General features: G+C 42.7%; 1 protein-coding gene across 2 annotated transcripts in view; it reads left to right on the top strand.

The window, feature by feature from the left end:
• The first annotated feature begins 71 nt into the window (after positions 1 to 71).
• The window catches only part of LOC121544898 (echinoderm microtubule-associated protein-like 5), a 50,823-nt gene continuing 39,154 nt past the window's right edge, over positions 72 to 11,740 (top strand). For both annotated transcript variants that reach the window (XM_041855129.1, XM_041855128.1), the window contains exons 1-2: positions 72 to 568; positions 11,260 to 11,419. In XM_041855129.1, the coding sequence (XP_041711063.1) occupies positions 372 to 568; positions 11,260 to 11,419 (357 nt within the window). In that variant the 5' untranslated portion in view covers positions 72 to 371. The remainder of the gene's footprint in view (positions 569 to 11,259; positions 11,420 to 11,740) is intronic.

Below are 11,740 nucleotides of genomic sequence, written 5' to 3'. Positions count from 1 at the left end.
TAGATAACATTTTGGGGCGGTGCTTGTAAATAAACGCGAAAACTCCATCTTTATAGGATTTGACAAGAGCTTCGACCTGCCTCGACTCTCGAGAGGGGCAGCTAGCCTAAGGTTGAAGTAGCGGTAGATATATGCTTTTCACTATGAAAAGGACAGCATAGTTAACCATTTTGAATTAAAGATAAGCATATAATCTCGAAGTAAAACTAGATTCAGTGAGACTATTATGCACATGGTACTCGAATGCCCGCTAAAACCGCTTGGACCGGATACGATGCATTTCCAGTGGAACTAAGAGATACGGATCGAATGAAATCCGTCTTGGTGAATGAAGAAATATAAAAAACTCACGACAGAAAAGAAGTACGGACATGGCTGACAGGACCGCTCCGAATTGTCACCTGCGACTAGAGTGGGTTTACGGGTATCGTGGACATCAGTGCCGCAACAACTTGTACTACACAGCGGCCAAGGAAATTGTCTACTTCGTCGCCGGTGTGGGAGTAGTGTATAACACACGTGAACACAAGCAAAAATTTTACTTGGGACACAACGATGACATAATCAGGTAATCCCACTTGCAGAAACTCATTCATATGCCGAGATCCAAAATAAAACGCAACGACCTGGCACCGATAAAAACACGAAAAAGATCAAGTTTATATTTCTGTCGAGGAGATATTTTGCCTAAGTCTCTATTGAATCGAGGTTATGAGTTGTAATATGTGACTAACGTTATACAGTTTCAACGAGTCAAAATGGTATAGTTTGTGAAAACATCACACTGAGTCCTAACTTGTGAGCTAACTATCCTCTTTCAAAACCTAATGGATGGACAGCGACTTCATTAAAAGTAGCTTTCTTACAGCATGTACTGGATGGACAGCGATTCATTAAAAGTAGCTTTCGTTTCAGCACCTACTTAGTGGACAGCGACTTTATTCAAAGTAGAGGCTTGGGTAATGATTTGAACGTGTTAGTTGTCTTGAAGGATGCAGTTGCTGTATTATATCTCTGATACAATACCGTATTTTTTTTCGGAACAAAAAGGTGAGACATTTTATTACACGATTCTAAACTGGATTTATTTTACATAAATTATGGCATTTGAAGTAAGTTATTTGCCGTCATCTTTCTGTAGGGCCCTGGTATTTCTTGTTAGTCACAGTGAAATACAGTAACTCCACTCTGCATTCACTATTCCACCCTTAAAACCCATGATGACTGCTCAGCGACCAACCTGGTCTCAGAGCATTTCGTATTATTATGCACGTAAATCCGCGAGACTTCATTTAGTATGATATGTAACATATTATAATTTGTATTTTATGTTTTACGAATTTGCAAAACGTACAATATGTTACGAATTTGCAAAATGTCTAATATGTTACGAATTTGCAAAACGTATGATATGTTAGCTAGCTCGCTAACGTTAGCTAGGCTAAGGGTTAGGGTTAGTGTTAAGGTTAGGTTAAGTTTAGGAGTAAAGTTAAAGGGTTAAGGTTAGGGTTAGGGGAAGGGTTAGTTAATAGGCTTAAGGTTAGGGTTAGAAGAAGGGTTAGCTAACATGTTAAGTAGTTGCAAAGTAGCTAAAAAATTAGCTACAATTCTAAAGTTGTCTGTGATGAGATTCAAACTTGCAATCTTTGGGTTGCTAGACGTTCACGTTATATGACCACCCATCCACCCCAACCAACCATCTGTCATAACCATCTGTCTTATGTAACAATACGAAATGTAACATATCATACTAAATGGAGCATTCTCGGATTTACGTACAGAATAATACGAAATGCTCTGAGACCAGGTTGCAGTGACCCATCATAACTCCCAGGATAAATGGACTTGAAACATTCCAGGACCTTCAGGGAATGTTTGAAAAGCTGTAGTCTGTGAATCCCACAGAGATATTTCTGGTGGTGGGTCAGGTAAACTTGAATTGACACAGAGACCCACATTCATATGATCATTCCAATCATTCACATCAAGGGGGAGGAAGATTCTTTATTATAATTTGGTCTGTGGAGATTACCCCTTTCACTTCTAGGGGACAAATTGCAGCATCTTGCACCATACAATGACGCATTGTACTGAATGACCTGTGTTCACTGCTTCAGTGGCTGTGTTGTTGGCCTAGAGATGACTAGGATTATATACTGCAGTGTCGTTAGTCAGCTGTTCAGTTGATCCATTATTAATTAGTCAACAGAGAGACAGACCTTGCATTGCCTTGACTTCTGTGTGAAGTGCTTCAGTTCAAATGCCATGAGGAGGCGATCCATCTCTAGTACATATCAGAAGCATATGTGTAGTGGAGGTAGTTCAGTGAAGCTCATGCCATGAGTGGCCTTGTCTGAGACCTGAAGACTTGTGTTGGCTCTCCATGCTTAGACTTTAGCTTGGTGAGCTAATACAGTCTTGTGGTGCACAGATGACTGTGTTTTGGTTACCTCAGAGGTGAGGGCTCAGGGGAAGCAGTGTGGAGCAGGCACAGGAGACAGAACTGTAGCTGTTTGGCGGGCGGCTCTCTCTCACGTTGCACGAAGTCATGTGAAAAAGATGCAGCCGCCTCAAATAGCAGTGGGAGTTTCAGTCATCTCCCTCCTCACTGTGCTGTTTTCATTTTCTACAGAGGAAACAGCCACAGAGACAGCTCTCTACAGTGAATGGAGTCTAACTTTCATTGCTTAGAGTCAGTCTGTGTTTTATTCAGTCAGTCTGACTTTATTCAGTTCTTCCGTTTGTTTGTCTTAAAGCTATGTTTAGATTTGTTACAGTGTTTTGTGTGCTGGATGAATTAATTGCTCTCCTCATATATCACCCTCTTGATGTTATCCCTGTGGCGTTCTCTGTCTGCCAGTCTTCCAGTCTGACCCTCTGACTGTCTGAGTGACTGAGGAGAGCTAGTTAATGGCCAGGTGAGGAACATGAATGAAAGGCCATTTCATTGGACTGACTAGGACCTGTTCATTCTCACTGAGTCGCGCCCAGCATAGTACTTTGTGGTACTGTCTTGTCTATCCACTCCACTACAGTATAAGTGTTTTATGTCCTCTAGTCTACAGTAACTACAGTATACGTGTTTTCTGTCCTCTAGTCAACAGGAACTACAGTATACGTGTTTTCTGTCCCCTAGTGTACAGTAACTACAGTATAAGTGTTTTCTGTCCTCTAGTCAACAGGAACTACAGTATACGTGTTTTCTGTCGGACTATCTGCCCGGACTATGTGCATTGACCCCCCTTTGCACTAACTATTTTGACTCATCACATACGCTGCTGCTACTGCTTATTATATATCCTGTTGCCTAATCACTTCACCCCTACCCATATGTACATAAATTATCTACCTCAATTACCTCATACCCCTGCACATCGACTCGGTGCTGGTACCCTGTGTATATAGCCAAGTTATAGTTACTCATTGTGTATTTATTCCTCGTGTTATTATCTTGCTATTCTTTTTCTATTTTTCTCTCTGCATTGTTGGGAGGGGCCTGTAAGAAAGCGATTCACTGTTAGTCTACACCTGTTGTTTATAAAGCATGTGACAAATAAAATGCGATTTGATTTGAAATACATCGTTACAGTTGTTGGCTAGGTAGCTAGCGATTTTTTTGGACATATTAGCATAGACATGACATCAGTCAAAACACCTCAAAACAAGACATTGTATCAATAACAAGATACAATTAGCTTTAACGAGCCACCTACGATTCCCCACATGGTAGTTTCTTGACATTGTTACTAGCTATCTGGCCGTTTAGAATCATAACAATGCACGACTTCCAGCCACATCGATGCGCGTGCTTCACTCTCGTGACGCTGTCAGTCAACCCGTCTATAGCAGTAAACAAATCATTCACTCAACATTAATTCCGGTTATTGACTATGGCGATATCGTCTATACCAGTGGTCGATCTTCAAGGCATTCCTAGTCGATCACCAAACATTTCTGTAGAAAAGCCAACGATAAAGGCTTGCGCTCCTTTTTTCTCTCTCCATGTTTCGCCTACTGCGCTGGCCAATCGGACAGCTCAAATCACGGTGCCTACTTACAGTTTCCACGACCGCAGCTACAGCAAAGTTTGGCACTAGCCTACGTGAGATTTCATAACTTTTAAAACCATGACTAGAGACTGCCAAATAAAACAGCAAAGAGCATCTGTTTTTATGAGTGAGTTCATGTCTAAGTTTTATTCAGCACTGTCAACACTGTTTTTATTCAACACTATTACAAAACTTTAAAAGCGCTTCTCTCTACTTCCACTCGCTCTGCAGCTGCAATGAATGAGTAGTTAAGTGTATCGATAGCCCTGTATTTTTATTATTATTAGCTGCTCGTTTTGCCTATTTCATTTTCTCTGGTATTAGTAACAACATGAATTTGTGCCTGAGGTAGATGCGGTGCGACTCGAGTTTCGCCATCAGGTGGAAGACTGTGTCCCCTCTCTCTGGTCCCTCTCTCTGGTCAGTCTCACCGGAGTAAAGGAAGGAGTGTGAGAGGAGGATCCTCTGCTGCTCTCTCCCTCCCTCCGCTGAGACTAATGCCTTTTTCAAAACAACTGGGAATTCAGAAATCTCAGACTTCAGTGCGTTCAAGACAACTGGGAACGAGATCCGACTGGGGAAAATTGTTTTGAACGGTCATCCAACTCGGAAACTCGGTCATATTTCTAGAGCTCCGACTTTCTGACCTGAACTTCACTGACGTCATGATTTGACCTCGTTTTTGCCGAGTTCCCAGTTGTCATGAAAGCACCATGAACATCACATGCAGGTACCATCAGTCCAGTAAAATAAAAAAGCAAATTATTTCAATTTATGCTCAGCTGTGCCTTGTAAGTGCTACACCAACTGATCTATTTGTTGTCAAAGCTCGAGTTTTGAAATATAATATGGTCTGAAAAGAACAATATTGGCAGGCCAGTCATATAGCCAATATGCTGTGATAATGTATTAGGCCTACTGCACAAACCTCATTCCTACAGAACTGTTTTATTACGTTAATGGTACGTTTTTTAAATTCTGAGCGGCATATCTCGGCTTGCTTTTTGACTGCGAAAGTAATCTTGACTCAGCTGCCTCTGTATTGAAGCCATTGGACGCAGTTTATCATAGCGCATTGGAGATTGGGCCTGGGTGATTAGGGTACTCTTGTTCTCTCTCGTATCCTGTATCCTGTCCATGGAGGAAGGTTGTATGATCAATTCTCATTTCCTAGGCTTCAAGGCCTCTGGCCTAGTAGGCATGTCTTTGTTCATGCTTTGTTTTGTAAGTTAACCTTAGGATCTATATGCCTAGGATGATGCTTTGTTAATGTCAGTATTGCCTTGTAACTCGAGCTTTATGCCTTGTACGTGAATCCATTCATTTGAAAAGTTATGAAATAATACTTGCTTTGATATTCGCTTCTCATGACCATTCCTTGATCTTAGTCAGCTAAACGCATAATACTTGATTGCACATGGTTTTACAATAATGTTAAAATGGAGTCAGGTAAAGATATTCAGTTTAATACACTTTTATCATATTAATTGCATAGTCTTATCATGGGTCGCATGTGATGTGTATATATAATATGCATATATGTTAAATATTACCCCACTAAATCAGCATGAGCCCCTGCTTAAATAAAGTTAAAAAAATTCAATAACATCACCCACTGTTACTTGTTTTCTCTCTATCTCTCTTGCTGTAATTCCTCCTCTCCCTTTCTCTCTACCTTCCTGTTCGTCCCTACTCTCTGTGCTCTGTGTGGCCATGTCCATCTGTAACCCATGTGCACTTCCATTCTCTCATTTCTCATGTAATCCTTCATCTGTGTTGATTCGTGATGCTCTTTATTCTAATAGTATCAATGAGAGGGTGCTGCAGGACTGCTTGCCTCTGTCTGATGATGGTATTTATAGCCATTCTAAGCAACCTACTCACTCTCGCTTTGCCTCATTTCTCTGTTTCACCAACACTACAATCTATTTCAGCTCTTCTGGAATCCCTTATCTTATTAGCAGGACTTTGCGTGAGGCTGTTGCCTTTTTTGACGCAAGCGTTAGCTTGAAAGCAGGAATGTCTGACACATCTACATTTTTATCATCTTCTCTCTGACTTCAGATGTGTTTTCCTTGTTATTGATATGATGAGATGCAGATTGTGATTATGCTCACACAGTGACAGTTGATCCAGCCACACTCGTTTTCGTGCACTCTGGCACATTTGCTTGCTGTGCTCTTTTTAGATAAGGTCCCAAGTCTTCATTGGTAATGAATGTGTACTGTGTTGTATCTAGGTTACAGAGATTTAGTTGTGCAGTAGAAATGTAATGTGTCATCCTTTATCAGAGTTGGTGTGCTATATATATATAAAACAACACATCCCAGCAAACAGGGGATGTCCTAAGGACGTCCAGGGGACCATGACACAACCTCTTGACGTTCCGGGGACGTCCTAATGACACCTTTTTGTTTGCAGGGCATAGTGTGTGTGTAACATATGTGTTGAACCTATGCTCGGTCAAGTGCGGCATGAACATGCATGTTCTCAGGGTGAAGTCATGCGTGCGGTTTAGCTTATTACTGTGATGCTAATAGCTGGGGACAAGCCTTTTGCTCTTGGTTTTCCAGCACACACTCATCAGCTTGGCTATTCATTTCTGCATCCTGGTTGGCGCACGCCTGTTCAAAATCCCAATGAGTACACTAGTACTACAATCATCCATTCATTCATTATCCAAAGCTGCTTATCTTGGTTAGTGCTGCTACAAAGCTCAAGTATTTTCAACCCCCCATACCGCTATCCCTCGTCGAGCACATCCTGACCCACCTTCCCCTACATGCACACGCACACGCACGCACACACACACACACACACACACACACACACACACACACACACACACACACACAATTAAATCCTGATCATCATAGTATCTGACTGATGCATGAATGCACAAGAGAAAGGGTTTCTGAAGTGGAGTGGTATTTTCAGGTGCTCTGTGTGGATTGACAGGTCTGAGGCTGTTGGTGGGATAATGCCGTTGTGCACTCTAAAGATCATGTCTGTCTATTCCAATTAGGAGACTCCAGAGTGCATGACTGTTTATTTAGCATCTTCACTAAACTACACCAAGCTTTAGAAATAGAAAAATAAGAAAACGTGTTGTTGGTTTATTAAAGAAGGATCAAGTTTAACTGCATTTTGAGGTGTTGTCTTGGTTCCAGACACTAGCATAACAAACTCAATTTTGGCACTTTTGTTTAGTTTGGAGCTGCCTCGCCACAGACAGACAGGTGCAGTACATTGGCTGCGTTTACACAGGCAGCCCAATTCTGATCTTTTTTCTACTAATTGGTCTTTTGACCAATCACATCAGATCTTTTCACATCAGATCTTTTTCAGAGCTGATCAGATTGGTCAAAAGACCAATTAGTGAAAAAAAGATAAGAAATGGGCTGCCTGTGTAAAAGCAGCCATGGTGTAATATTGGCGGACAGATTAAACAAGCTTTATAAAAGCCAAGGAAGATAAATACTTTTTAAAATGTGCTAATCCTATACTTCCTTATAATCCTGGACAAGAGCAGACAAGGTGACTGCTGTGTTAGTGTGGATGAAAACTGACTTAGAAGCTAGCCATGTTGTGACAAGTGGTTTGTGTGTGTGTGTGAGTGAGTGCGTGTGTGTGTGTGACTGTGAAACATCATCATATCTCCCTTTTTAATATACTCTATCAATCAAGATACACATATTTGTTTATTAGATTTTTGTTGTTGTTGATTGAAGTCATTTACTAATGTAGGGACTTGGATTCAAGAAAGATAGGCTGATGTAGTTGCTGATTTGAGAGCAGAATTTGTTCATTTATTAGCCATGTCAATATAATTGAGTTGCCCCTAAGCAACAATTATTGTTTGAGTGGAATCAATTAAGATTTATACAATTAGCAGACTTACTGTGAAACTAAACAAACACACATCATGCAAGCATGCACACCGTGCTTCAATGAAACCCTTTTTCCTAATGACTCTATTGATCGAACACTTTAGTTAAATGGTTCCATGGCTGGCCCTGAGTGACCTTCGACTTTTCCCCTGCCATGGCTCTGTCACCATGATGATGGGCCATAATCCATACCAAGTCCCTGAGCCACTGTCACTGTCCCTGGGGTTTACATTGGTTCCTCTGAACATGCCCTATTCACTTTATCTACCCAACAGTACAGATGTAGGATCTTAATTTGAGCCAGGAAAGTAATCCTGCATCAACAGGAAATGTGAATTATTATATGAATTATATTTAATGGAAATTTTTGTAGGGGTTCATTCTTTTATTTTGGAGGGGCAAATCAGGTCTGAAATTTCAAAGTGGAAATTACAAACTTTAGAAGCCTTTTTAAAACTTAAATACACTACACGTTTGCATTTCCTACTTAGCAGGAAAATTCTCAGCAACATCCAGCACCACCCTCCATGACTGCAGAGTTATCCAGCATCCAGTACCACCCTCCATGACTGCAGAGATATCCAGCCCAACACGCCTGCCTGCCTGCCTGCCTGGATTCAGAGTGCTCTTGGCAGGTGGAAGCCAGACACATCAAACAGCCGTTTATCAAACCAGAGAACTGCAGCACTGCAGCACCCCCCAGCCTCGATATTTCCCAATCTCATTAGCTGATAGAAATGTAATTGAAGCGGTGACGTTATTGTGACGGAAGGACTGGGAGGAGTGTTGCTATTGTACTGTCTGTAGCTGTTTGCACGCATGACTGTAAGTCGCTTTGGATAAAAGCGTCTGCTAAATGGCATATTATATTATTATTATTATTATTATTATTATTATTATTATTATTATTATTATTATTATTATTATTATTATGTCAGTACAGGAAAAGGAAAACTCCAAGAGAGAGGTTGGACTGGACATCGAGTAAAGAAAGAAACTGACTCTACGAGTCAAGAGATGTACCATCTTTATAAACTAGTAGAGTGGCCCAAGGGGCTGAATCTTGATTGATGTGGTGTGCCCCGGCTTAGCCCTGCCTTCACGGGGTGGGTTGCAGTTTGGCCTGTCCCATCTGTCCACAGGATTGAGTTGGGAGGAGGAGAGGTTAATGGCCTTGTCTCAACCCTCACTGTCACTGGTAATAAAAAAGTAGACAGGTCCCCCATCTCTCCACACACTCTCCAGCTGCTCTGAGGAGAACACAGACCTCTGCTTGGGATTTCCTTAATAAGGACATTTCTCTACCCTCGGATTTAGAAAGGAAAGAACAGACGTTCTCTAAGTCTGTTGTGTAAAAAAGACAGTGAAAGTCATAGTGCTATTTGGCTAGAGTAATGCAACCTCTGTAGGAAATGTAGAATCACAGTCAAAAGGTTTTTGTCTGTTTCTGACCTTGAGTATTCAGAAATGCAGAGCACAGAGTTTGTACTCTGCAATGCAAAGTGCAATGTTTGTACAAAGGTTCATTGATCCGATGTCCTTCTCTTTGTTTAATTTGTGTACTGAATAAAGCTGCTGAATGTATGGTATCGATATCAGTGTGCTGTTGACCTGATGACTATTACACAGTTTGAAAAGCATTTAATGTCCTCCTGTATCTCAAAGAGCACCAATCATATTCTCTTCCTCTGACTACTGTTTTTAGCTGCTTGGATATGATTATGTAATTCATATAAGAGGTGATGAGAAGTGTCGCAGCGGTCTAAGGCGGTGCATCGCAGTGCTAGAGGCGTCACTACAGATCCGAGTTCGATCCCGGGCTGTGTCGCAGCCGGCTGCGACCGGGAGACCCATGAGGCGGCGCACAATTGGCCCAGCGTTGTCCAGGTTAGGGGAGAGTTTGGCCTGCCGGGATGTCCTTGTCCCATCGCGCTCTAGTGACTCCTTTGGCGGGCCGGGCACATGCATGCTGACTTCGGTCGCGTGCATGTACAGTGTTTCCTCCGACACAGTGGTGCGGCTGGCTTCCGGGTTAAGCGAGCAGTGTGTCAAGAAGCAGTGCAGCTTGGCAGGGTCGTGTTTCGGAGGACGCATGGCTCTCGACCTTCGCCTCTCCCGAGTCCGTACGGGAGTTGCAGCGATGGGACAAAAAACAACAACAACAAAAAGATTAAGATCCACAGCACCACGGCTGAATAGAGGAATTACACCACCAGGCTAAAAAGCAATTTCCAGAGCTGTGACAGAGCAAGCAGAGTAGTTCTGCAGCGCATTTCAAATGCAAATTGAATGTCACAATAAAATATGAAAAACTCCTGACCCCGGGAAGCCTGGTTTCCCAGAGAAACCCCCATCTGGCGCCTCCCCCCTCTGAGCTGATAGGAGTCAGCAGCACACGGCTGCAGTGGATCTCTGGCCTGCTCTCTGAATACACCGATACAGGATTAGAAGTTGTGGAGTGCAGTTGGCAAAACAGGTGCCCTGATTATAATGGTGGGAGCTCGTCGCAGCATGAAATATATAACAGGCCAACACAAGGGAAATAATTTCCCAGTGAATCATTCAGACCTGCCTGGAATGTGATTGGCAGCTGCTGGAAGGGGGATGCTACATGCATCAGACTGTTGCTCAGATGTAGAGTATGCCCCGATGGAGGTGGGGGAGAGCAGAGAGGGGCTGCTTCTGATGACTACAGTATCTGTGCTTGGGAGCCCTAGATAATGTAGTAAAGGTGAAGGGGGCAAAGGGCAGGGCTTAGAGGATGAGAAATCCTGAAATAGGGCAGTGGGTAGGCTATTTCCTGCCATGTCCTGTGTGAGTGTACAACATCCAAGGAGGGGTAAAGCTGTCATTCTGATTCACCATGATCCTGCCTTGGCCTGTCACAGATCCAACGATGCAACTCAGGCTAATAGCTTCCGCTCTCTGATAACGCTAGGCCTTCCTCTGCTCAGTCTTTATTTTTTATTTTTACCCAGGCTATCTGTGAGAGGGATCATCATTGATCATTAGGCCTATAGACTGTCAATTACATTTTACATTTTAGTCATTTAGCAGACACTCTTATACAGAGCAACTTACAGTTAGTGAGTGCATTTTTTTTTTTTTTCATACTGGCCCCCCGTGGGAATCGAACCCACAACCCTGGCGTTGCAAACGCCATGCTCTACCAACTGAGCTACACAGGTCAATCATCTCACTGGTCTCTTTCTAGAGGGTGCAGCTGGGTTCTCTGGGTTCTCTCTTTCTCTTTCCGCCCTCTCTCTCACTCTGCCTTTTTCTTTCTCTGACTGTATCTCTCTCTCTCTCTCTCCTTACAGTTTAGCGCTGCATCCGGAGCGTGTGCTGGTAGCCACGGGACAGGTGGGCAAGGAGCCTTACATCTGTGTGTGGGATTCCTACACTGTACAGACCGTGTCTATCCTCAAGGACACGCACACACACGGCATCGCCTGCCTGGCCTTCGACCTCGATGGACAGGTACAGTTCTGAGGAAGGGAAAGGGGATACCTAGTCAGTTGCACAACTGAATGCATTCAACCGAAATGTGTCTTCCGCATTTATGCCTAACCATGCTGAGTGTTCATACAAAAACAGTGACACATATGGCTACTCATGAACCAGTATTGAAAGAGTGAATTCCATGTAAAATGTGGATTTTTCTAAGAGAATGTAGAATACAATATTGAGCTGCATTAGTCACTGTAAACCTTCCACATCCCACCAATGTGGTGAGTGATTTGAAGGAGTCAGGCACATGAGGGTAAATCACAGACTAAAAGGGTTTATTCTGAAAGTACA

Source organism: Coregonus clupeaformis, chromosome 29 (assembly GCF_020615455.1).
Source record: "Coregonus clupeaformis isolate EN_2021a chromosome 29, ASM2061545v1, whole genome shotgun sequence".
Taxonomy (NCBI): Eukaryota; Metazoa; Chordata; class Actinopteri; order Salmoniformes; family Salmonidae; genus Coregonus; species Coregonus clupeaformis.
The sequence above is the reverse complement of the archived record's forward strand: the minus strand, read 5'-3'. Positions and strand labels throughout refer to the sequence as shown.